Source organism: Onychomys torridus, chromosome 9, assembly GCF_903995425.1.
Source record: "Onychomys torridus chromosome 9, mOncTor1.1, whole genome shotgun sequence".
NCBI classification, from domain to species: domain Eukaryota; kingdom Metazoa; phylum Chordata; class Mammalia; order Rodentia; family Cricetidae; genus Onychomys; species Onychomys torridus.
In genome coordinates, this window is record NC_050451.1 from 17,640,888 (window position 1) to 17,668,509 (window position 27,622).

The 27,622-nt window shown below is 44.7% G+C and overlaps 1 protein-coding gene across 1 annotated transcript in view; it reads left to right on the forward strand.

Annotated features, from left to right (window-relative positions):
* LOC118590680 (ubiquitin-conjugating enzyme E2 E2) overlaps positions 1-26,989 on the forward strand; it is a 313,604-nt gene extending 286,615 nt beyond the window's left edge. Inside the window, exon 6 of the mRNA XM_036198470.1 lies at positions 26,156-26,989. Coding sequence (XP_036054363.1) covers positions 26,156-26,253 — 98 coding nt within the window. The 3' untranslated portion in view covers positions 26,254-26,989. The remainder of the gene's footprint in view (positions 1-26,155) is intronic.
* The last annotated feature ends 633 nt before the right edge of the window (positions 26,990-27,622 follow it).

Genomic DNA, 27,622 nt, shown 5'->3' on the forward strand with positions numbered 1-27,622 from the left:
AGTTATGTGGTTATGAAAACCCTCAGGACATTCTTCTTTAACTTTCTTTTCATTTATTCTTTGTGTCTTTTACATCATGCATCTCCCCATTCATTTCCCCATCTCTTCATCATCACTTCCCAGGACCTTTTTCTACAGAACTCTGGAGTGACCTATAAATGCCCTTGGAGTTTACTCCTGGGGCCATGTGTAGAATCCCTGCCTCTGTTGACATCTGGTGACTACAGAGTGCCATTGTCTTTCTCAGGGTACCTCTGGCCATAGGGTCGTAGAGTGCTTGCTCTTGGCATCAGAACACACTCTGTGATCTTTCTAGGAAAGCAATGATTCTCCATCCAGCCTATCTTTTAATATCCACTTATATACTTGCTCCTCATAAACACCATTCTTGCAAGTTCCCAAATGTGAAATTTCAAACTTTTCTGTGCACTGTTATTCATCCAAAATTGCCCATCACAATCATTAATTATGATGAGCCTAGTGCATCCCTTGGGCACTCAGTTCAATAAACATGTATTTTCAATGACAAAGGCTGGATGAAGCTTGGCTCAGCACAAGTGGGTGCTCCAGGGCTTTCTAGCTCAGCTGCTCTCAGGACAGCTCTCCTGCAGCCACTTGGCCATCCCCAGAGGGCAAGAGGTAGGATGGGACAAAACACCAGAGTTGTGCCATAGAGATAAAATTAAAGACAACTTCAAGAGGAAAGTAGGAGGCTTCAGTCTCAGTTAGGATTTCTATTGCTGTGAAGAGACACCATGACTACAGCTATTTTTACAAAGGAAAACATTTTATTTTGGTAGATTATAGTTCAGAGGTCAGTCCATTATCATTATGGTGGGACATGGCTGCATGCAAGCAGACATGGTGCTAGAGAGGTGGCTGAGAGTTCTCCATTTTACAGGCAACAGGAAGTGAACTGTCTCACTGGACATGGCTTGAGCAAATAGGAAACCTCAAAGCCGGTCTCCACAGTGACACAGTTCCTCCAACAAGGCCACACCTCCTGATAGGGCCACTCCCTTTGGGGGCCATTTTCTTTCAAAACACCACAACTTCTCACTTTGTTTTTTGAAGTAAGAGTTAGCTCTGTAACCCGGGCTGGCCTGGAACTTACTATAAAGCCCAGGTTGTTCCCAAACTCCATAGTGGTCATCCTGGCTCAGTACCTCAAGTGCTAGGATTACAAGTGTGACTAAGCGAGCCACTAATGTGCTTGTCATGTAAGCCTGGGGACCCAAGTTTGACCCTAGGACTCAGGTTTAGAAGCAGAGAATGGTGGCATGCACTTGTAATCCCAGCCCTAAGAAAACGAAGACAGGAAGGTCCCTGGGGTCTCTGGCCAGACAGCCTATGCCACTCAGCAAGATCCAGGTCAGTTGGACTCCTGGAGCTCCACCTGGGGCCTGGCTGAGGATCTCTGCATCCATTCCATCAGTTATTGGATGAGAGTTCCAGCACAACCATTAAGGTGTTTGGCCATCTGATCACCAGACTAGGTCAGATCAGGCTTTCTCTCGACCATTGCCAGCAGTCTACAGAGGTTGTATCATTGTGGACCAAGATCGGAAAAGCACAGGGACAAATAGCCAAACAAATGGAAGCACATGAATTATGAACCAAAGGCTGTGGAGCCCCAGCTGGATCAGGCCCTCTGGATAAGTGAGACAGTTGAATAGCTTGAACTGTTTGGGAGGCATCCAGGCAGTGGGACCCGGACCTGTCCATAGTGCATGAGCTGGATGTTTGGAACCTTGGGCTTATACAGGGACACTTTGCTCAGCTTGGAAGGAGGGGACTGGACCTGCCTGTACTGAATCCACCTGGTTTAAATGAATTCCCAGGGAAGTCTTGGCCCTGGAAGAGATGGGAATGGAGGGGAGGGGCTGGGAGGAAGGTGGGGGCGGGAGGGGGGAGGCCAGGGGAACCCATGGCTGATGTATAAAATTAAAACACAAAATAAATAACAAAAAAGGAGGAAAAAAAAAAAAGATCCAGGTCAGCCAGAAACCATGTCTCAGAAAAAAAGGACGGAAGCAAGGATGGCAGCCAAGGTTGTTCTCTGGCCTCCTCACACATCCACACTCATACAAAGGTAGAGGAAGCCTGCAACCTACTTAAATACAGATTTTAAACTTAATAAATGCCTTGGCGTGTCTCCCGTTACTAAAGTCCAGAGTGTTCTACATTTCTTTCCTAGAGTGTGATAAAAGTACAGGTTATAGTTGTGAAAGCAGAATGCTTACAAGAATCTGTGGGTATGAGAAAGAGCAATTTCCTATCGCAGGCCCAGCTGCTGCATTAGTTTTGGTACCAGTTCCAGCACGTGGCAGCCATAACATGAAGGCCTGTGTTTGGCTCACTGGTTTGTAAACTATCATCCATGTGAATAAACTGAAGTGATTGTACATTAGCCACCTAAAACGTGCCCTTTGATTTTGAGGGATGGGTTTGGTTTTTCTAAATGCCTCTTCCATTTGGATTCATTTTTCCAGCCATTAGCAGGAGTTCTCTGGATTTAGACATAGAGAGGCTTTTCCAGAAATGGTGACTAGGAAATAAATGAATTCAGTTCAGGATATAAAATCAAGAAATAAAAGTCTGGATGTTCTTATGTACAAACAACTACCTAACTGAAGAGGAAAGAAAGCAATTACATTTACCATAGCCTCTAAAGCAGCTGTGGAGGCTGCTGTTGGGGAGGACCTGAGTTCAGTTCCCATATGGTAGCTCAAAACCATCTATAACTCCAGTTCCAGAGGACCCCGGGGTCCCTGCATGGGCTTCATGGCCCCAACTACACATGTACACATACATAAATGACAGCACTCCTGCATATTTCCAGATTTCCTTTTTCCTGCTGTGATGAAAACACTCTGACCAAGAACAACTTAGGGAAGGGAAGGTTTACTTGGCTTAAACTTCCTGGTCATAATCCATCATTGAGGGAAGTCGGGGCAAGAACTCAAGCAAGAATTGAAGCATAAACCATGGAGGACATGCTGCTTACTGGCTTGCTATCTCTGGCTTTTGTTCAGCTATGTTTGTCATACAACCCAGGAACCCCACCACCACAGTGGCTTAGGCCTTCCTAAATCAATTAACAATTGAGAATATGCCACCACAGACATGCCCAAATATGATATGGAAATATAGGAGATATATATATATATATATATATATATATATATATATGTGTGTGTGTGTGTGTGTGTGTGTGTGTGTGTGTGTGTGTGTATATATATATATATGATAGGATAAAATCGTGGATTATCAAACCTACTTTTAAAGAGCAACTTGTTTAAAATGTTTTACATTGGCATATATCTTAGTTTATTGATACAAACTTAAAGTTAATTTTGTTATTTCATATATGTATTTATATATATATATATATATATTTCTACTCGTTAAAGGTATTATGTTTATGTAACTCATTTAAATTGTAGTGGATAATTAAGAAATACAGATTAATAACTAGACTTCTATGATAGTCAAACTTACAGTCATGTTTAATTTTCTAGGTATACATAGATATAATTCAGTTAGGTAGGTAATCTTCAAACACTTCAAAGACCTACAAAATGTGGCATTTAAAATGTTTTAAAAACTTAAACTTTCTGGATAGTGAGACACGACTGTTCCTTGCAGCACCGATTTACTTCAAAAAATGGGTGTCAAAGACACTTGATATGGAGTTTATCTTCTTCTTGACAAAAAGAGCAATTTGGGCAAGAAACTGTTCTTGCCTGGGCTGCTTGACAAAATGTTGTTTCCACTGGACATGCAGGACCAATAGGAAGATGACACTGAACTTTACAAGGTGAGATGGTTCTTCAGGTTCTTGCTTTGGAAAAGAAACAGTCAGACATTCTATAGGACACAGAGAGAAGTGACTGAAAGACTCTGGGCCTGTAAGCTGAAGAATGGATGCCCCAGCATTACAGAAGAACTTTAGGTGACTGTCCAGGCAGCCAGCTGTCTCTGTCATTCTAGATTTTTAGAAGTTGTTTACAATGTTCTTCCTGTTTACTTAGGTAATATTATATCCTTCTGAGGTCTTTGATGTAGTTGAAGACTACATAGTTATAATTATGGTTTTCCTTGATTATGATAAGAGATAAGGTAGCTATGAAACCTTAGACTCACAAATATAGGATAATTAGGATATCATCTTTAATTTTGCCAAGTATAAATAGACTAGATATTATAACTATAATTCTTGCTTGATAATTGTTTTGTTATTTGTAATTTTACTATGTTGAAGTTAAAACCTTTCTTTAAAATAGAAAGAAAGGGGGAAATGATGGGTTATGTCATTCTGTGTGCTGTGAATATATGTTACTCTGATTGGTTGATAAATAAAGCTCCTTGGCCAATGATGAGGCAGAATAAGATTAGGCAGGACATTCTAACTAGTGAGAGAGAGGAAGGAGAAAGAGAGCAGAGGAGACCCTGCCAGCCGCTACCAGGGCTGCAAGATGTAAAGTACTGGTAAGCCACTAGTCACATGGCAAAAGATAGATTTATAAAAATGGGTTAATTTAAGATGTAATAGCTAGCTAGCAAGAAGCCTGAGCCATTAGGCCATGCAGTTCGTAACTAATATAAGCCTCTGTGTGTTTACTTAGGTCTAAGTGGCTGTGGGACTGTGGGGCTGCGGGAGCTGGGCATGACCAAGAAAACTTCCAACTACACCCAAAGGCCAGTCTGATCAACACAAGTGACCATTAAAGACTCTCTCAGATAACTCTGAGCTGTGGAAAGTTGACAGCTAAAACTAAGAGACTTCATCCTTCTCAGCTTGACAGACAAACACATTACCTTAAGCCATAACCTTCCCTTTCTTATGTGTCCCCAAGATCTCACATTAATATTATTATATAAACTACAGGACAGCTTTAAAATTCCCACAGACTTTAGAAATTCCAATGTTTTAGAAGTTCAGTTTCCCTTTAAAATACCTAAAGTTTTGTAACTGGGGCTCCTGCTAAATTAAAAAAAAATTAAAAATTAAAAAAAAAGCAAGTTAAATATTCTCTTACTCAAAAAAAGGGAAAAACTAGAGCAGAGCAAAAATGCAAAACCAGCATCTAGTGGTGTAAACCCAGTGTAGCTCCTTGTCCAGAATCTAGGATTCATGGCATAATCCTCTAGGCTCCAAAAGACTTAGGTAGTCCCACTCTCCAGGTCTGCACTCCACAGGCTCATGTCAGCTCTATTTCTCATATGCCCTACCCTTGGCAGACTATCTCCAACATCCTAGGATTTCCTTTGCAACTAAGGCTGCCCTTTACCAGTAGCCTTTCTTGGTCTCTCTTCAAGGACTCTGATCCTGCCACATGGTGCCAGGCCTCAGCCCCTCTCCATGACTCCTTCAATCCTAAGGCCCTCACTTCAACTGAGGCTTCATCTTCACCTGTGGTCTATCAGCTCCTCTCTACAGGGACTCCCCTGACACACAATGCCATACCTCAAGTGCTGCCAAGTTCTGCTACCTGCCCAATGTGTGTAGCCTTGGCCCTTGTATCACGGCTTGTGCTGCCAATCTCTTACTAGTCATGGCTGATTCCTAGACCCAGCAAACCAGCGTCTTTTGTCCCAGTGCCACCATGGTTTCACTCCTACAGATTCTTAAGTATATTGCATCAACAACCCTGACAGTCTTTGAAGGACTCTCAAACTCCTGTCTGAACCTTCAAAAGCCTTCAGTGTGTGCATTTTTCTCTACATTGTTCCAAGAGACCATCAAATTCTGATCACTTAAATGGTTTTTTTCTAACTCAGAATTCCAGACACTTCTACAGTCCTCCCAAGAAAACATGGTTAGGTCCATCACAGCAACACCTCATTCCTGATAGCAGTTTCTACCCTGAGTGGCTTTTTTTGGTTGAGAAAGAGTTTATTTAAGTTTATATTTCCAGGTAATATACCATCATTTAAAATGTCAGGGAGGAGCAGACACAGGAAACATGAAGGAATTGCTTACTGGATTGCTTCCTTTGGCTCATGATCAGATAACTCTAGATTGTGTCAGTCTGTAGTTTTTCTCAGGATTTAATGCTTACATTTGTTTGTTTGTTTGTTTTTTTCATCTGCCAAAGGTGACATGTGTATTGTAAGTGTCCTAGTTAACTTCAGCTGTCAAGTTGGCCTAGCCTAGAGTTGTGTGTGGCACAAGCCACACTGCTGTAATCTTCTAGCCACCTATTCTTGCCATGAGCACTGTGCAGTGCTGGTCACCTCTGTATGGACAGTTCAGCCTCCATATTGTCTACTGTAGTACAAAGTGTTCCAAGGGGCCCTGGTATACTTTTTACCATGTATACAAGATATAAAATATATGCTCTTTAACTGCTTATGTTCCTGGTAAGGAACATTCTATTAGCAGGCTACTGGTGGTTACATTTGTGAGGGGTCAAAAGTAATACACAGATTTTTGACTCTGGGTTGAGTACTGTTCCCCATATATTTGGGATCAAATATACAGATTCAGTATGTTCCCTATCAAAATATCATGAGCATTCTTTACAAAGATAAAAGGAAGAAAAAGAAAACCAACCTCAAATCATATGGAACCACAAAAGAGCTCAAGTAGCCAAATTAATTCTTAGGGGAGGGAAGGGGTGGGAAGGGGGTAGGAAGGGGAGGGAGGGGTAGGAAGGGGTGGGAAGGGGGTGGGAAGGGGTGGAAAGGGGGTGGGAGAGGTGGGAGGGGTGGGAGAGGTGGGAGGGGGTGGGAAGGGGTGGGAAGGGTGGGAAGGAGTGGGAAGCAAACCCTCTGGTTGACAATGATGTTCCAGGGACTGGGGTGGAGTTTCATGGTGTTTTCCTGGCACCACCAGAGCCTTGGTTCAATCCTAGTATAAAACATATAAAAACACATCACAAAGTTATATGACAACTCAAGATAGTGCTGGCATAAAAACAGACATAAAGACACGTGGATCCAAATAGAAAGCTCAAACTGACTAATTCTGACAAGGGCCCAAGAAGACAGAATGGGAAAAAAGTGAAAAACTTTCAATAAATGGTATTGGGAAAATTGGGTTCCCATGTGGAAAAAGAGAAAGAAAAAGCCATTAAATTCAACTCATGATCTTGTGCCATATACAAAAAATTTACTCAAAATGTATGGCTAGATGGATGGGTGGATGGATGGATCAGGCATAAGGATGGGCAGTGTCCCTTCAGAGACTGAAAGTAGCCCATGATGACCTTCAGAGACTGAAGGTAGCCCGTGATAACCTTCAGAGACTGAAGGTAGCCCATATAACCTTCAGAGACTGAAGGTAGCCCGTGATAACCTTCAGAGACTGAAAGTAGCCCATGATGACCTTCAGAGACTGAAGGTAGCCCGTGATGACCTTCAGAGACTGAAGGTAGCCCGTGATAACCTTCAGAGACTGAAGGTAGCCCATATAACCTTCAGAGACTGAAGGTAGCCCGTGATAACCTTCAGAGACTGAAGGTAGCCCGTGATAACCTTCAGAGACTGAAGGTAGCCCGTGATAACCTTCAGAGACTGAAGGTAGCCCGTGATGACCAGGCTCCTGTCTGCAGCATTTTGACTTTCACTCATTTGGCCTTGTCAGATCTTTAACACAAGTGCCACTCGTTGCTGCTCTCCTTCTGAGAACATCAGTTCACAACAGTAATATTTTTAGATATTTGTTTCATAACATCATATTATATACTCTCAGTATATTCGATAAAATTCATTTTAAAACAACAAAAAAGAATTGTACCAGGAAAAACAAATAGGACTACCTCAAATACAGTCATGGAAAGAAAACCGGTTAAAACTGCCATCCATCGTCGACACAAACAATGAAACATTCTAGATCTGTGGCGAGACTAGCACTGAGCATATTCATTAAGATTACTTGCGGCTACAGAGTCGCATTGAGTCATACAGTACAAATCTGTGCTTTAGAACTTGGTGCTTTTTGCTGCTCCTTTGGCTTACCCATGTGCTTTTCAGAAATCTAGCATTTCTCTCGCTGTCCCATCAAATTGTATTTTAAAGTAACTTAGAAAAGACGCCTCCATGATTTCCAGGCACAGCCAGGTCAGGGAGAGCCTTCCTTGGTCACCTGTCTGTGGTGGACTTCCCTTTGAGGAGCTCCTCTTGCTGCTCATGCTCCAGCAGGTACAGTCTAACTTTCTCTACCTGCCTGTAACCAGGCTCAACTAGCCTTCCTTGTGTGTTGATGAGGCTCTGACAAGGTCCATTAGGAAATCAGCCGAGCTGTTTAGATGTCTTGACACCCACACTTCGTTAGACAGTGTCCAGGAAAACACGTGGAGGGGATCTTACTGTTGTTCTCTAGGGTGATGTCCTTGGAGGCCAAATCCCAGCTCTGAAGTGTTAACCCAGAAAGCCCACATTGCTCTAAGGAAAGAATGCTTGGAAAAGAGAAACAAAGGAAAAGAAAGGGAATTCTGGGAAGGGAGAGTGCAGTGTCTCCCTAAGAACTAATTATTCCACCCAGATCTTGGAGCGTGGCTTAAGGAGAGCCCACCTTCCTGCGTGGTCCCTTAGCCAGCCAGGCCCAAATGTGAGTTTCCACCCAGGTGAGATTCTGTTGTAGTGACAGGAGTTTTCCACTCTAACGACACAAGTGTGCTAATGTGTGCATTTCACCATAATGCCAAAACCACTCTCCATTGACAGCTTTAGTCTCTGAGTTACTGGTACCCGTAAGAAATTCTTATGGAGGAGAGGCTTAGGGAAACGGCTCAGTTTGTAAAGTTACTATGCAATGAGGAAGGTTTATGCATGTAAAAGTAATTCCAGCACTTGGCAGGTGGGGGCTGGGGGTGGACAACAACACAGATGAACTCTGGGGGCTGCCTGGCCAGCAAGGCTAGCAGAAACCATAGCTGCAGGTTCAGTGAGAAACCTTGTCTGAAAAATTTTAGGTGGAAAAGAGGAAGACACCATGATGTAGACCTTGAATTCCACACACACATATACCATAGTACATGTACCCTCCCCACACATGTGCACATGCTTGTACACCACATGCACACACCAAAAACTAGAAATTATAATGAGGCCAGTCAAATAAGGCATAGAAAAGTTAATGTCTCCACACAAATGCAACAGAATGTTTGCTGTAGGTGTGGGATGAACTTTGTTGACCTAAGTTTTAACAGATTAAAATAACCAGCTAATGACATTAACCCACTAAAGTTTTATTCTTACATTTTCCCTGGAGATATAATTATTCATCTTAATTTTAGCTTATAACTTCATTGTAAATTGAGAGTGGCTTATTAGTATAGCCATGAGCCTTTTAAGGATTCCAAATGCATTTGATTAAGCATTTAGCCTTACTCCAGGGGCAAAGAATCTCAGTAATACTGGGCAGGAAGGCTAGAAGCATCCTGCTTCCCTGCCCTGTAATCAACCAGGATCTTGACCTTCCTCCCCCTGCCCCAGTCAGTACACTGCATTTACCTGGGGGCGCCTCCTGTGTCAGAAAAGCTTTACACAGACTTGAATTTAGTCAACGTGAGACTCAGACTTAAATTACTAAGCTAATTTTCATGTCCAATCTTAATCAACTTAGAGTGGAAGTTAATGGAGATCTCACGTTTAAAGAATGCCACCAGCCCTGTCCACCCTGCACAGCCCTGTCCACCCTGAGCAGCCCTGTCCACCCTGAGCAGCCCTGTCCACCCTGAGCAGCCCTGTCCACCCTGAGCATCCCTGTCCACCCTGAGCATCCCTGTCCACCCTGAGCATCCCTGTCCACCCTGCACAGCCCTGTCCACCCTAAGCAGTGTCTGTTTCCTTCCTTCCGTTGTTTCCTCTCATCTTTTTCTTAACACTATTGGATTGAAACATAAATACCTGCTTGTCCCTCCAATAGGAGCTTTCAAGTCTGACTCGGGCATTGGATGTGAATTAACAGCACAGTGGCTGTCACAGGTATCTTACATCAAATCCAGGTGTTTAATGCTCTTATCTTCGCATACATAATTAATACTTCACTGATTTTTTTTTCTATTATTAGGCCAGGTAGTTTAAATATGTAAATTTCTGTAGGCACTTGCTGGACCAAATTTGCAAGAGAAAAAAAACAACCATTATTTCTGTAGATACCCTAGTCTCAGGTACCTCCTCCTGCTTTGTCCCTGTAGAGCTGAAGTTTAACATGTGCTCAGCATGTGCTCAGCGGGTCATCATATTCTCCTTAATGTCTTTTACTGTGACACTTTTAATTTCCTCTGGACTGCATCCTTCCAAGACTTCAGTAGACTTCAAAGTGATTATCTAAGGATGAAGCAAGCATCCCCGATAAAAGCATTTCATGTATGAAATACTAGCCAATGGATATAATTAAAGGGGCATCTGCTCTATTAATATTTGCTCACAGCAGTTACTGAAGCACATTTTTCTGCCTTGTTTTTGTTTCTCTGGGCCTAAATGAGATGACAGTGTGACTAACAAAACTTCACTCTCAGGTCCTCAGACAGAAACGGAGCAGAACTTTAGGCATAGAAGGTTACTTTAACCTTGCAAAACAGTGTCTGTGTGTTTACCATCATCCCTCAGAACAGTCACTGCAGTGTTAGGAATAAGCAAGACAAATGATAACTCATTTACGAGTGAGAAAGTGTAGTTGTTTATGCAGATGTAAGCACATTCTCGTTTAGGGATGGTGGGTGTATTCCCAGCCTCTTCCCCTGCCCCCATACTGTTCTAGACATATAATTTCTATGCAAATCCAGGCAGCATATTTATAACAGAAACAAATGTGGTGAAGTATAGGAAAATAGGTGGAGATATTTTAAGTATTTGTTAAAGCTTTCAGGGCAAGAGAGTGAATTAAACGTCATGATGCTTCTATAAAAATAACTATTTTAGAATTTAAGTAGATTGTATGATTTAGTTGATGTTACCACATTTAATTTTGACAGCAAAATGCAGCCTCCAAAACATACTCCAAATGAGACTCTGAGTTTGTGAAATTGTGACTCTGCCCACCATGCAAAGAAGCATTTAAAAATGAGGGCCTTAGCCCATTCTTTATTGTTGTATGCAGAATTAAAAATGGTCTTTGTGTTGCTCATACAAATTCTGTAATATACCTAAGCTCAGTGGCAGACCACTGGTTTATCATGTACAAGGCCTGCATTCACTCCTCAGCTCGCCCCAAAACAAATTTCATGGTTTGACTGTGTAGTGTGGATTAAGATCCCTGTAGGTGGAATTAATCACATGGAGAGTATTGTACTCACACCTAGTCTACATGATCATACCCAAGTGTCTGCAGTCTGCTTTCCTAAGTTTATTGATATATCCTAGAGAGAAGGAAAGCAGTGTAATATGAATGTTAATCTGTACTTTCAAAAGCCAAATCCCAGGGAAGAGCCTGAGGCAAAAGGATCTGAAGGACCAGTCCAGCCTTGGCAGCATAGTGAGACTATCTCAAAACAACAGTTATTGAGCTGGAATAATAAAACCTGACTTAGAAGGAGGAGCAAAAGGTGTAGCTGGGAACTTGACAATTTGCTGAGTACTTTACGGTGATGGGGTAGATGGTGATTCCCAGTGTGTGATCTGAGAAACACAAAATTCCCTTCCAGAAAGCAGGGCTAAATTCATATTCTCTCTCCCCACCTCTCTCTCTTCCCTCCCTCCCACTCCCTCTCCTTCTCTGTCTCTCTCTCTGTCTCTCTGTCTCTCTGTCTCTCTGTCTCTCTGTCTCTGTCTCTGTCTCTCTGTCTCTCTCTCTCTCTCTCTCACACACACACACACACACACACACACACACACACAGAGTATTAGTTACTTTTTGCTATGACAGAATACCTAACAGAAGCAACTTAAGGAAGGAAAGGTTCATTTTAGCTCACACTTGAAGGGGAAGTCCTGGTCGGAGGCAAAGCTGTTGGTCACATGGCATCCACAGCCTGGAAGCAGAAAGAGATGAATTCTAGAACTCAGCCTGAAGTGCATTCCTGTGGAGCAGATGGCCCTCAGGTGACATCATATCGTGATGAGAATCCGAGACCATGAGCGTTTTTCCTGGCAGAGTGTCTGAGTCAGGAAGGGGCAGCAGGCCTGGGAAACAGGCAGATGAGAAGGAATCGGGGCAGCCAGATACAAGCAGGGTGCACCACTGCGGAGTCACTCTGTGGGCTCCCAAGATGCCACTAGAATCACCACACTCCAGGGAAGGCTGAAGCACTTGGAGGGGTCATTGGTCTGTCCCTTCACAAAATAAGGCTGGTGGTTTTGTGATTGTTGGCTTTTTTCCAAGTGAGAGAAGTGTAGTCAGAAGTTTCTCTGTGACCAGCTGCTCCATCCCAAGTAAATACACAGAGGCTTATATTAATTACACACTGCTTTGTCTGTGGCTCAGGCTAGCTAGCTAGCTCTTACAACTTACCTCGACCCATTCCTATTCATCTATGTTTTGCCACCTGGCTTTGTGGCATTACCTGTTCTCTCACATCTTGCTGCTCCTGGTGGTGGCTCAGAGCATCTGCTGTGACTCCACCTTTCTTCTCTCTCTATCCCTCTTAGATTTACCACCTGTTTCTATTCTGCCCTGCCATAGGCCAGTGCAGCTTTTTTTATTAACCAATGAGAGCAACACATATTCACAGCATACAGAAAGACATTCCATAGCACTTCCCCTCTTCTGTCTAATCAAAAAGGAAGGTTTTCATTTTAATATAGTAAAATAATATTTAACAAAAGTTATCAAGCAAGAATTATAGTTACAATATTTAGTCTATTTGTATTTAGCAAAATTAAAGAAAATATCTTATTTTGTAAGTCTATAGTTTCATATCTAATTTACCCTTTATCATGATTAAGGAAAACTATAATTATAACTACCTAGTCTTCAACTCCATCAAAGACCCCAGAAGGGTATAATATTACCTAAGTAAACAGAAAGTACATTGTAAGCAACTTCTAAAACTCTAGAAATGACAAGAGACAACTGGTTGCCTGGACAGTCACCCAAAGTTCTATTGCAATGTTGGGACATCCATCTTCAGCCTCCGGGCCTAGAGTCTCTGTCATACTTTTTAATGAAGCAGGAAATTTGAAGGATTGTCTCACCTTTTGGCAAAGTTCATCAGTCACTTTCCTCTGTGTCCTGAAAAGTGTCTGGCAGTATCTTCTGTGAAACAGGAACCTGAAGGAATATCTCACCTTGTTTTGGCAAAATTCAGTGGTCACTTTCCTGTGGGTCCTGGATGTCCAGTTTATACAACATACTGTCAAGCAGTCCAGGCAAGAGCAGTTTCTTGCCCAAATTCCAGTTTTGCCAAGAAGAAGATAAACCCTATATGCAGTGTCTTCATTCCCTTCGAAATAAATCGGTGCTGCCAGAAGCAGATGTGTCTCACTGTCCAGAAAAGTCTTAAGTTTTACATTTTAAATGCCATGTTCTGTAGGTCTTTGAAGTATTTGAAGAGTACCTACCTAACTGAAATATATCTGTGTATACCTTGAAAACTGAACTAACATGACTATAAGTTTATCATAAACGACTAATCATTAATCTCTATCATGATTCTGACCCTGTGAGTGGCTTCAATCAGACTAAGTGAGGGGCTCCTTCTTGTGTCCCCATGCTTTTGCCTGATCTGCTCTCCTGTCTACCTCTTCCTGGGCATTAGAAGCCCCTTGTGAAGTCACTGGTTTCTGCTTTCTCCTTTCTTAGAGGCTAGTATGTCTAGAAAGAATAATCTGATCACATAGACTTGTAGTTGTTGTTCCTAAGGTGACATCATGCCTTCAGTTGGTAATCCTTTCTGCACAGGCTCCCTGAACCACGAGTTTCCAACAGTCAAAGGCAGGTAAAAAGGTCTGGGAAACTGAACCACCAAGGCTCTGAGCCAGGGTATTTGTGCCTATAGGATCAAGTCCATGTTCCTAGACCTGGAGGAGACACAGTGTGTGTGAAGGTCCAGGCTGTAACCACTGTGTACACAGCCCCTTGACACCCAGCCTCTGGCTCCCCACGGCTACTGAAGAAGACTATGAACAGAAAGCACAGTTATATCAGAGAAGCACATGTTTGTCCTGAGTAGACTGCACTTGATTGCTATGGGCTTAACAAATACTTAAGCAAAAGTTGTATGATGCAAAAAGTTTTATTAGGTTGCTGTTGTTTTTAAACTTACATCAGGGATAGTCAAAGGGTAGGGAGATAATGCAGATAATCTGCCTCTTCTAGAAAATACTTCAGTGAGAGTATATTTCCTTTCCATGGCTGTCAGGAACAAGTGTTTGTAGAGAGCATGGTTTTAAAAAGCAATAAACCTGGACATATGATACAGGAAAGCCATAGAGAATGAGCTCAGAGCATTTAGCCCAGTGGTAGAATTTGTGCCTTGCATGCTTGAGGCCCTGGGTTCAATCCTCAGAACTGGGAATAAAATAAAATGTATCATCCACAGGTACTAGCAAATATTGAAGATGTGGAAAATCAGAAACTTTATACATTGCTAATAAGAGTGTAAATGGCACCTGGCCTTCAGCAGCATGTACCAGTTCCTTGAATCATTAAACATAGAGTCACCATGGCCCAAAACTTCTACAACCCAAAAGAAATGGAGAGATATAGATATAGATATAGATATAGATATAGATAGATAGATATAGATCTATAGATACACACACACACACACACACACACACACACACAGGCTGGTCATTGTGATATGTGCTTGTAATCCCAGCACTAAGGAGGCATGAGATCTCAAAAAAAAAAGTGTGTGTGTGTGTGTGTGTGTGTGTGTGTGTGTGTGTGTTTACAGATATTCTCTATAGCATTGTTTGTAACAGAGTATAACATGATCGTTTTAGTTGACTTTTTGTGACTGTGTCAGAACACCTGAAGTCTATCAGTTTAAAAAGGAAAAAGGTTTTATTTGGGCTCATGGTTGCAGAGGTTTCAATCTGTGGTTGCTTGACTCTAGTGCTATAGGCGGTAGGAGCACATAACATCGTGGTGGGAGCTCACGGCACAGGAGCCCTGCTCATCTTAAGACAGCTGGGAAGCAAAGTGACAGAGGTGGCCAGGGTGGCCCAGTGTCCCCTCTAAGAGGATAGTAGTGACCTAACCTCCAAATGTCTCATCTCCAAACGCTGAAGACTAGGCCTTCAGTACATGGGACTTTTTGAGTGACATCTCACATCCAAACAGCAGCATAGGTGCACTCGTACAGTAGGGAGGTAGATGGCAGTGAAGAGGATGGGTCAGAGACGCATGCCGAGCATGGGTGAGCCATGAAGAGTGCTCTGAAAAAGCATCTGGATACAGGAGCATACATGGTGATTCCATCTGTTGATATGTCCAGATCAGCAAATCTGTAGACAAGAGGATTGTCTGGATGCTAAAGGAGTCATTCATGGTCAGGGACATGTGCAGGAAAGAGGGACTAGATGGAAGTTGGAGGAGTATTCTGGGGGATTCAGGGATCATCTGAGGACTGAAGTTGTCATCTGGGAGTGCACTGGGGAGTCACCTGGAGGCTAGAGGACTGGGTGGAAGAAAAGTGACAGCTGACAGGCTTTGGGAAAGGGCGAAAATTATTAGCAGTTGTGATAGTGATTGCACAGTATACTAAAGACCATTGGCATGTGAGCTTTAAGCAATTGTGCAATGTGTGAATTGTATCTCCTTAATACTATTTGAATTTTTTTAATATCTCTTCCAATATCTTGGCATTTTTATTTCCCGGACTACTTGCTGCACCTGAAGCTTTGTGCTGTAGAATGAGTCAAGTAATGTGTGGAGTCCGAAGTGCCATAAGATTAGGGCAGTTTTTGAGGCCCTGTTGGGAAGCATTACCTATGCCTGGAACTGCTGCTGGCAGCTTTTCCGCACGTGTGTCGTCTGTGCTGAACTCCAGAGGTCAGCTCTCCACAGCACACTCCGGAGTTCAAAACAGAGACTTGAAGAACTTTTCAAAGTGTGGTGTGTGTGTGTGTGTGTGTGTGTGTGTGTATGTCTATAGTGTTCTGTATCTGTGTATTCAAGTTTGTGTGTACATACATAGAGAAGCCAGGGATTGGTGTCAGATGTCTTCCTCTGTCTCCACCTATTTCTTTTGAGGCAGCATCTCTTACTGAACCTGGAACTCACTGCTCCAGCTTCTCAATTTTCTGTCCATGGACAATGTCCAGCACATCTTCCAATGTTCAAGTCACTTTCAGCTCTCAGAAGGTCAGTCAGGTCTGTCTTAAAACCATCCTATACCCAACTGAAATCATTTCCTCCTCCCTCTGTGTGCGGCTCTCAAATGCCACTCTCTTCCCTCTTCAGGGCCTGGCTCCTTGGAGCTGGGAGCTGAGGAGCACACAGACGGTGTCCCTAAGCCCGCCTTCCCAGAGTTGCCACAGTCCTTGCACCTTCATAATCCCGGCGTGACCTGCAAGCCTTCTGATGACAGGGTCAAGGCCAATTCACATCACGGAGTTCCAAGGTTTCTTTCCAGTTCCCTGATGTTACAAACCTGATGCTGGGTCAAGGTTCTTGGCCACTCCTTCCACAGTAACGTTCTGGTAGATGCTTGATAGCTGCTGGGGGTGGGGAGTGAGGGTGTGACATTTCTGTGTGTGGTTGGCTGTTTTTACTCTTTACCTTTTAGGAGGGCCGCCACCCAGCTCCCAAATAAATCACACAGAGTCTTATTATTAATTATGAATGCCCGGCCTTGACTTGGCTTATTTCTAGCTGGCTTTTCTTAACTTAACTTATCCTGTCTCTTTTGCCTCTGGGCTTTTACCTTTCTTTACTTCTTACTTCGTAGCCTGCCGTGTAGCTGAGTGGCTGGCCCCTGGAGTCCTCCTCCTCCTCTCACCCCTAGATCTTGTGCTCCCAGATTTCTCCTCCTGTTTATTCTCTCGGCCTGCCAGCCCCTCCTAGCCTTTCCTCTGTCTTGCTATTGGCTGTTCAGCTCTGTATTAGACCAATCAGGTGTTTTAGGCAAAGCAACACAGCTTCACAGAGTTAAACAAATACAAAATGAAAGAAAGCAGCACATCTTTGCATCATTAAACAAATATTCCACAGCATAAAAGAATGTAACACATCTCTGACTGATAGTCCACAACACCTGTGTGTGCATCAATCTAGTCCACGCTCTGCTATGACGTGAATCCGTAGTCTAGGATCAAGGACACACTGTGCAGTACCCCTCATGCAGGTCCTGTGTGGCTGAATGAGCCTTCCAGAAAGCTTGACTGGTTTTTCCTTTACTGTTTGTCTGCTTTCATCCTATGGTTCTGGCTGGAAAATGAGTATAGATTCCATGGGAATTCTAGGTGACGTCTTCATTTAAGAAATGAGACAGTGTTAACCACAGGACAACACGGAGCCTGACCTGTTCATGCCAGCACCTTCCTTGATCAGACACAGGCTTCTTACCCATGATGCTGTTCTCTGCTCTTACAGTTACTGCAGTGGATGCCTCCTGAAACTATTACAACTCCAGAAATAAGCAGTTCACACGTTTTAAATCCCGTGCTGTTCTTAGTAGTAGATGAGACCTCCCAGGCCCCTAGTCAGTAGGGCGGCTGCCATGTTGTTGGGTTCGTGCTCAGGTAGTCCTTGTACTTAGCAACAGTGCTGAAGCATAAGAATGGTGATGTCAAGGAAGTCTAGGGCATTAGACAGGGAAGACGACATGAACACTGACGGGTACCATTGGCCACCTTGTCAGTGTCCACAGAAACGGGGGTGTACGCTTCAGACCCATCCACAGTTTCAGGCTTCCCCCGAGTGTCTGAGGTAAGGAGAGACTCATGCAGTAATGGTCAAGTTTTGTGCAATTAAAATGTAAGGCCTCGCCGGGCGGTGGTGGTGCATGCCTTTAATCCCAGCACTCGGGAGGCAGAGGCAGGCGGATCTCTGTGAGTTCGAGGCCAGCCTGGTCTACAGAGTGAGATCCAGGATAGGTGCAAAGCTAAACAGAAAAACCCTGTCTCGGAAAAAAAAAAAAAAAAGTTAAAAAAATAAATAAATAAAATGTAAGGCCTCTCGGCACATAACACACTGTGCATTGGAATCTGCATTGTCAACCTGTAACTCATCACTTTTTAGTCTAGGATGGGCAGCCAATAAAATAATGAACCAGGTCCAGTCGGTAGCATATGCCAATTTCAAGCTACCACCTTGACCCTTATTGAATACACAGTTCAAACAAGCTGTCCAGAGGCATGCTGGGTCTCCCACCGTGCTGGTAAATGCAGAAGATGAGCACAGACATTGACAGTAAGGAGGGGGATGGGGGGGACAAAGAAGTGGGGAGGTGTACATTCCTATTGCCTTTGCCTTTAATATCCTAGGTTGATGATTGGACTTTTAAGAGGGGCTGTGTTTAAATGCTTACAGAGTTTGGGTTGCCAGGCAGATAGGCTTAAGAGCTCACCACCCTCTCCCACCAGCAGTCTCTTTACCACTGCAGTGACCATGCAGGCTGCATCCAGGAGCAGATCAGCATGCGGGTCCGCTACCTGTACAGCTCATCTGACTCAACCTCAGCCAGGGACCACATTCAACAGTTGCCTTCCTGACAACACCCGCTCCCAGCATGCCACAGGTGCTGCCCCCCCCAAAGGAAAGTCATCTTCTCACACTTTTATAGAAGCAAGAAAATAGAGCATCCCCCAAAGCAGCACCTTACTCCCAGAGATGGCGCTCCCTGCTCGCCCAAGCTTCCTTGCCTGGGATAATAGGACTTCTAGAGTCAGCTGAGTCAGGCAGGCTGTCTTCTTGCAAATTAGTATCAAATGGAAACATTACTGTCTGTAGAACATGGGATACTCTTTTAGCATCCTTAACCCTTAACTAATCGCAGCACATTTTGCCAGGTGTGCACAGTTTTATTTCTTCTTCTCAACTTTAAATTTAGTTTGAACATACCTTCCATTTAATTAAAATCTCTTTCTCCCTGATGTGGCCTGGCTTTCAAATACCCACTAGAGCTTGGTGGTAAAGGCTTGGTCCCTGGCCCGAGGGTCTCCTGGGAGGGTAGAACAGTAGGGACTTGGGAGAATTAGGTCATTGGGACTGCCTTGAAGGGGACACTGGTGCCGGCCCCTTCCTCTCCCCTCACCAGATGCTGTGAGCGACTTGAGCAGTCCCTCCACCCTCCCCTCTCTGCCGTGATAAGCTGAGTCGACACAAGCCAAAGCCACACCACTGAACGGAAGCCTCCGAAACCAGGAACCATCTCCTCCTTATAACTTGTTTATCTCGGGTGTATTGTTAGAGCAAGTGAAAGCTAACAAACCCCTTAAACCACTCTCTAAGTTGCACACAGGCACACATAAAACACATCTTTGAAGACAGTCTTTCTGCCTTCAGTTAGACCCATAATTAGTAGTGCAGTTCCCCTCAACGTACAGATCCCAGCTTTGTGTGATAACAGCTTGATCGTTAACTAGTTTACCTATCAGAATGAAGGAATTCCATTCCAAAGCCCTGCAGCATTCTGCAGATACACAGGAGTCTTGTGACCCGGAGGTGGGAGAACTTGAGTTGCTCCGAATCTGGCCTTATCAAGGTCTGAAAGTTCAGAGAAGGACCAGTACAAAACCTACAGCAGTGAGCATCTAACAGAAGCCAGGAAAATGATAATGAGGGTTGAGGTGGATCCCAGGGATGCAAAGTGCTGGTCTAGAGTGTGCAAGGCCTGGGCTTGGGACTGGAAGAGAGATTGCTTGGAAAAAGGGCTGGTGAGATGGCTCAGCAGGTAAAGGCTGTTGGTGCCAAGCCTAATGGTCCCAGTTCCGTCTCCACGTGATGAAAGGAAAGAGCCAACCCCTGCAAGTGTTCTCTGATCTCCAAACGCGTGTACACACACACACACACACACACACACACACACACACACACACACACACACACACACACACACGCACTCAAATGCAGTAATTAAAAATAAAGAAAGCAAGTGCAGATCCAATACACCTAGAAGTTTTGTGTCTAAGTGGAGACAGCCCTTATAAGAATGACATCACGTGGGGCTGGAGGGATGGCTCAGTAGTTAAGAGCACTGCTTGTTCTTCCAGAGGTCCTGAGTTCAATTCCCAGCAACCACATGGTGGCTCACAACTACCTGTAATGAGATCTGGTGCCCTCTTCTGGCCTGCAGGTATACATGCAGACAGAGCACTGTATACGTAATAAGTAAATAAATCTTAAAAAAAAAAAATGACCTCACGCTAGAAAATATTAAAGAATGATTTACTGTTTTCACTGCTTACAAACTTGAACCTACACATGACCTCAGAACTGGGTTGAAGGACAAGAGCTATCCCAGGAATATCTCCTTCTCCCACAGAACAGGGAGCGCTGTTCTCCTTTGTCATGCATCAGGGTTTACTGTGATTGAACAGTCTGCTGCAAGAATCAGTGACCAGCCTAAGGCAAAGTGAAATGTTCCCATCATAATATGATCTTCTGTGATCCAAAAAGAAGTAGAAACTTGGGGGTAAACACTGCAAGTTCATTATTAAAGTGCGTGAGTGTGTGTGTGTGTGTGTGTGTGTGTGTGTGTGTGTGTGTGTTTACAATGTAGTAGTATAATTTCTTAGCACTGCCAGCTGCGGTGGCCCTCTACTTACTTAACTAGAAACTGGTTTCCAGCCAATGGGAAGTACAGATGTTGGTCCATGTGTAGCAGTATAGGTTAATGTGGGTGGAGACGGTGCTGTCCAGTCAATAAGCTTGACTTCTGTTCCAATGTGACAGAAAAGTGAGGGCTTCTCTGCTCTCGGGGTTATGGCGGTGAGATGTCAGGGAAGCTGTTTGCACGCTGAAACTCCAGCTTGTGCCCTGATGTTTCTGCATCCTTTTCCTGTGTCTCCCAGTCACTGGAGGTGCGACTCCCAGCCAGGCGCCATTGGTCATTAGCAAGCCCATTCTGTGATTGCTAGAAGCCACAGCAGACACCAGCAAGACCTGTTTTGTTCACAAGTCTTTTTGAATACAGGGCAGCTACTCTTCCTGCTCACATGAGTACTTGTGTAAATGTGAGTGTAGGCAGTTCCAAGCTAGGGCGTAGCTCTATGATAGACTGTTCGCCCGGCATGAACAAGGCCTTGGCTCCGATCTCTGGAGCCACCAAGTATGACAAGAGCAAAAGAAGATAGCTGTAAGCCTCCCCTTGTCCTGTCAAACAGTTTTCAGCCTCGGGTCCCACCCAGGGCTTCACCACACTTACAAAGGAGCGTGTGTGTGTTAGAGGTGATAGTGACCAGTGTGATCCTGGCACTCCATCCACTCAGGAAAGTCACCACTGAAGGAGATATTTGGCTTTGGGGTCTTCCAAAGCCTGCAGCAGACACTGGTTGAGAGCAAAGCTGAACTTCGGTCCTTTTTGAATATAGTGTGCAACTTCATAAAGGGACAGAGGACACAGCACATGGCTTATAGAAGTCAAAATGCAGATGCTTAGCAGCTGCCAGAGAGTTAGATCTTGGTCAGCATCAAGTCGCTCACAAAGGCGTCAAGGACAGACACTTTTTTTCTGTTAGAATGGGAACAATTAGTAAAGTAGTAATTGGCGAGCATGCTCAGAAAGAGCACCTTTTCTTCCTGTCACTGAAAGGCAGTCGGACAGCATTTGCCCAAAGCTTAAAATGTTTGCCCTCTGGTGTAGTAGAGTTGTCCTGCCTGGCCCAGTCAGGACAAATCTCTCTTGCCCGCCAGTCCCACAGTCGCTCAGACCCAACCAAGTAAACACACAGAGACTTACATTGTTTACAAACTGTATGGCCGTGGCAGGCTTCTTGTTATCTGTTTTTTCTATCTTAAATTAACCCATTTCTATTAATCTATAAGTTGCCACATGGCTCGTGGCTTACCTGTACCTTGCATCTCGCTTGTCATGGCAGTGGCTGGCAGTATTTCTCTGACTCAGCCTTCCACCTCCCAAAATTCTCTTCTCTCTTGTCCCGCCTATTCTTCCTGCCTGGCTACTGGCCAATCAGCATTTTATTTATACAGAGCGATGTCCACAGCACTCTGGTCCCGCAGTGTGCCTAGACATGTCTTCCCTCCAGGGATCCTCATATCTACCCCAGACTGGGATAGCAGCTCTTTTGTATTTGTTTGTCTGTTTGGTTTGGTTCAGTTTGCAGTTTAGTTTTTTGGGACAGTCTTGCTCTGTAACCCAGGGTGGCCTTGAATTCATGCTCCTCCTCCCTCAGCCACCTGTGTTCTGGGATCATGGATGTGTGCCCCCATGCCTAATTTGTAGTTTTAGTTCTCATGGCAGAGAGAATCAAGTGTGATCAACATGGGAAGGGGTGTGATGAACTTGACCTGCAGGTCCCATCTGAGAAACCCAGCTCTAGCACAGCACTCCAGAGGAAAAGAGGAGCTGCAGAGTGTCTGTCATGGATCCCCATAGCACGACACTAAGTGTCAGTCCACTGAGACAGGAGAGGTGTGACATATCTTACTTCATATTTCTTTGTGTTTAAACTATTATGGTGCACATCTATTACTAGTTAGTTTTACAAAAGCTTTAAACAAACTAGAACCAGGCTAGACTGAGCCATGGGAAGGAAAGTTCTGTGTAAGAAATAAAAGTGAATTTCTTTTTTGTCATTCCATCCCACAAAGCCTCCAGAGACTCAGTGGGAACAAAAAGTAAGCAAACTGTTGACTGCATGCTGGAGAAGCAATTGGCATAGCAGTCTAGTGGCTGCATGGAAGCCACAATAAACAATAAAAGAACCACCACCTCACTGTCTCTGACTTGTGGGAAGTCTGCATAGAGGACAGACTTCCTTTTCTGCAGAGGTTTTCAATGTGTTCCTAACTTTCCACCTTGTTTGAGACAAGGTCTCTCATTGTTTGCCCCTGTGTATGCCAGGCTAGCTCTCCACTGTGCATGCCAGGCTAGCTCTCTACTGTGCATGCCAGGCTAGCTCTCTACTGTGCATGCCAGGCTAGCTCTCCACTGTGTATGCCAGGCTAGCTGGCCTGTGAGCCTCTGATGATATTCCTGTCTCCTCCTTGATCTTGTCGTTAGACTTCTGGCATTTTAAATACACCAGACACTGTCCAGCTTTGGTGGGAGTTTTACTACCCAGATTCATGCTTGTGTGGCAGTGAACGATCCACTCCAGTGCTCAGTGCACACTAGTGGTGTGGGAAATAGCAGCTGGATGAATGTGTGCTGTCTGGGCAGTGGGACTATAGATAAGAGACAGGCTACTGAAAGACACTATTTACCGTTCAGCAGGACAGCCATGGGTAGCCAAGTCAGAGATGGACACATGAGAAAGCCCTTGAAGATGCTCCCAAAGAGGCTGTGCTTTAGCTAAATGTCAAAAGGTGCTTCAGGGCAGACCCATCCACATCGAGGGCCAACCTCAGTAGGGGTCACAGGCTGTGGAGGAGTGGGGTCCTTACACTGAAGTGATAGGAAAGCATGTGTGGGAGACGGGAAAGAAAGGCGGTCTGCACCACAAGCGATCTTGGAAGCTGTGCCAACTTTGGGTTGTATCTAGGAAAACTCATATTTTTATTACATTTTATTTATTCACAGAGTGGGAGGTGTTCTGTAGAGGTCAGAGGACAACTTTGTGGAGTCTGGGATCCAACAAGTGCTGTCTGCCTGTCTTCACCACTGTCCAGCAGTTTTGTTGCTCTCTGAGGGATCCCTCATTTTCTGCTTCCTGTGGAATGAATGGGTTCTGTCACTGTCACCATCTCGCGGTCGAGGACATATAGGTCCAGAGATGCGGAATGATCTGCCCATGGCGATCTGGTCCCCAGCAGTCAGGATCCAGATTCTATATTCTACCCCCGTGGGCCTCTGAGAAAGGAATTGCTTCCCATCAGTTTCTCCTTGCACGGGCCAGCCTGGAGGGGAAGTTCTTTGGCCCTGCAGAGGACTGGAGCAGTGATCAGAGCCCCTGCACCTGTTTCCTACCCCCTTGTCCACTCACTTCTTTGTACTCAGTTGCTGCTCTCGTCCTCTCCGTCTGTCCTTTCCGGTGGCACCACCAACCCTGTGGGTCTCAGGAGAGAGGGTCGGAATGCTCATAGCTTTCCTCCAGTAGAATCAAGGGTATGCATGGCACACATCTCAAAGCCCTGGGGGAGGAGGCAATATTGAGTGCTTCTGCTCCAGTTAATGGCAGGAGACGTGAAGCCACTCCCACCCAGTGTGTGTGTGTCCAGTGACTCTACTGTGGGTCCTGGGCTTCTGCACTGGTCCCCAGGCTCAGGATGTGGCTCTGTGACAGCACTGGCCTGGAATGAGTTCCATCCCAGCACCAAAAAACAACCCTGAACATCTATTGAACTTTCTTTGTGTTAATATGAACATGCTCTTTAAAAACAAAAAATTCATTTTCTAAGGCAAACAAAAAAGTAATAGTTAGATTTTAGTTAATCCACTATTTTATATAAAGAAAGAAAATGGATAGATTAAAAAACTCAGAGATTAATAATGGTTTGGGAAAATTGTAACTATCTTTTAAAAGTACAGTAATGAGAAATAATTCCTTTTTCAGAAATAGAGTAAGATGCATTACATTTGAATACTCATTTTGGCTCAGTGTGAGAAGGCCTGTGAGAATGTTCATAGCTAAAGACCAGGAAAACAACATCCTGGCTCCTCTTTAGCCATTTTGACACAGCAGACCTTTGACTCAGTTACCTTGGGTCCTTTCACTATTTAACCCTATTAACATCAAGAGCTACTTTGTTGGGGCTGAAGAGATGGCTCAGTGGTCAGGAACACTGGCTGCTCCTCCAGAGGAACTGAGTTCAGTTTCTAGTACTCTCATAGTGGCTCACAGCTGTATGTAACTCACACAGCTGGAACATTTGTGAAATGGACCAAGTGTGTCACTAATACAGGTCCCTGCATCCTGGGACCCTCAGCTTTATGCTCTAAACTGCCAAATCCTGGAACAAGTTATTCAATCCAAGGCAGAGAAATGTGGCACTGGCCCACTTTGTCCCCACCCTTGGTGCATGGTCTAAGCTCAGAGAGCACATTTTAAGAAGTAATGTGGCCAGTCTGCATCAGGTGGTGTCTGTGCTTCTCGGCTGCTGCTCTGGATTGCGACTCCTGGCTGGGCTGCGCTGAAGAGGTACTTTCAGTGGTGAGGAGCAAGGAGGGCCACAGAGAGCAGAGCAAACCCCGCCACCTCTGTGTCCAGTGACTGTCGGGACCAGCCTCTTCCTAGGGGAATTATAGCAAGGTTCACTCAGGCGGGGTCTTGGTGGTGGGGCTCCTGAGCTTGCTTAGGGTGAGACCTGATGCTCCTTCGATGTCTGCCTTGCTAGCTCACACATAGTGGTGACCACAGATGTCTTCCACACTCTCTCCTTGGGGTTTATATTTGACACTAGCTCTTGCCGCCATCCCTTTTAGTCCCTTTTCGATTAACTGCTAGGATGAACCTGTTTTCAACACCAAATATATGGGAAATAAAATTCAAGGGAAGGGAGAAATTAGAGAATTAGAATGAACTGGATGGAAGATAGGCTCTCCAGAAAACTATGGATGTTTTTAAATTCCTTTGACCTTTTTTCCCCAATAAACACTGAGGCTCCTGCCCCTGGGGCCCTGTGACCAAAGGTGACCCACTGGCTCCAGACCCTCCTTTCTCCTTCTCCTTCCTCCTGTCAGATCTCTGCAGTGAGTGTGTGTGTATATATATATATTTCTATAATAATGAGTGTGTGGACTGGGATTGGAGGAGGAAGGAGGTATTCTTCCTTCTGTTTTGTTTGAGGCAAGCACGTGTTCCACTTAGCTGTGGCCGTGCTTTGGTAAGGTGGGGTCTGAGAACCACCGCTGTGGTGGTTAAGCCCACGACAAGGCGACCAAGCTGTCTGAGCCTCCTCCCAGTAAATCTCCCCCTGGACTCTGCAGCCCCCTCCCACAGCCCACCTGTGCTTTCCCAGGGCATAAGACCAGGGGAGCAGGCTGGGAAGTGTGTGGTGAGGACAGAGAGAATGAAACTTGGCAGGAGGTAACATGGGTATGTGACCCATCTGCCCTGTGGAGGAGCCCCAGACTGAGTGTTAAAGTCGCTTCTGCACCCTAGGCTTGGCCTCGCTCAGGACACTCCCCCCTGATGTCACCTAGAAAGACACACTGCTGTTTACTGACTCCCAACTCTGCTTCTCTTACAGCCGACCCTCTGGTGGGCAGTATTGCCACACAGTACATGACCAACAGAGCCGAGCACGACCGGATGGCCAGACAGTGGACCAAGCGGTACGCCACCTAGGGGCCTGCGTGTGCCAGCTGTGTGCAAGCACATTCACCAAGTGCATCAATAGCCCACCTGCCCTCCTGCCCTCTGTTCTGTTTCCTGTTTTTATTAAATTTTGAACTGTTTTGTGACGGTATGTCATTTGCCCCTCCTCCTTCCTACCCTAACCCCCCTCCCTGCCTCTGACCCTCTTTTCGCCCTTTTATGCCCTTTTCAGTTTCTGTTAACTTGAAAGATTTGGGATTCCCCACACTGCAGTGTGGCCGGGAGCTTCTGTTATAAGTGCAAACCTTGTCGGGTCTGTGCTAGTAAGAGCTTTCATGCAAAGCTTTGTGTTACTGTGTGGTTTGGGGGTTTTGTTGTTGTTGTTTTGTTTTTATCTTTTTTTTTTTCTTTTATGTGCTCTTCAGAAAACACACATTCAGAATTATATCTCGTTTCTACTTAAATGTAGTGCTTAGGGTTAATTTTTTGTACTGAAGTCTTTATTGGTGGGTGCATGCTACTGGGAACAAGGTTTTGTACAAAAGGTCCAATCAGAATCACTGTGCATTACTGAGACCCTGTTTATCACAAGCCTTCTGTCCCCCACGCAGAAGACTGTTAAACTGAACAAAATAATATGTATTTTGATTTACTTAAGTGCTTGTAAATTTCTTAGGGACCTGCCACTTTTGACTGTGGATCAGTTGATGTACACTTGTATTATTAATGCCTCAATAAATCACTGTGGCGGATCAATGCCCTTCTGCACCGGCCTTTGTTTTGTGTGCTAGTGACCTATGCAGCTACACATGCACTGAGACCTGCCTCTTCTCAACCCATTAGTTTTCTGTCTACTTCTTTACCTCAGACCGCTAAGGTTCTTTGTAGGGGAGCTCCTTATTAGCATGTGGGTCTCTCCAGCTGCCTGGTGATTTCATGGTCGCTTTACACACTGGCCTTCCATCCTTTCTGTTACAACCATCTTCATCCAACAGTGGCAATGTGACTGTAATAATAGACTGCTTGTGAACGCGCAGTCGAAGCTGACGGCTGTGCCCAGTAACTGTCAAGTTCATCGTTTTCTTTCTCCGAGCAGAGTTCACGCTCGCTGTGTGGCCTTCTTTTGTTCTGCCTTTTCCTCCATAACTGTGGTGGCAGCAGACCCTTCTGTGTGTCATGGTCACAGAGTCTGTGGCATGCACAGTGACTCAACCTTCTGGGGGCATCAGTATGCTGCCAGAGACAAAGGGGGCAGTGACCCGTGCTGGTTTAGCACTGCTTTGCAAGTGATTTTTCAGGCTCCTCTACTGGAATTCCTACTGCTCAGTACTCCCTGTTAACTACATCTTTACTGCTAAGTGGCATAACTTAATGAAGCCATATACCTCTGAATACCTCA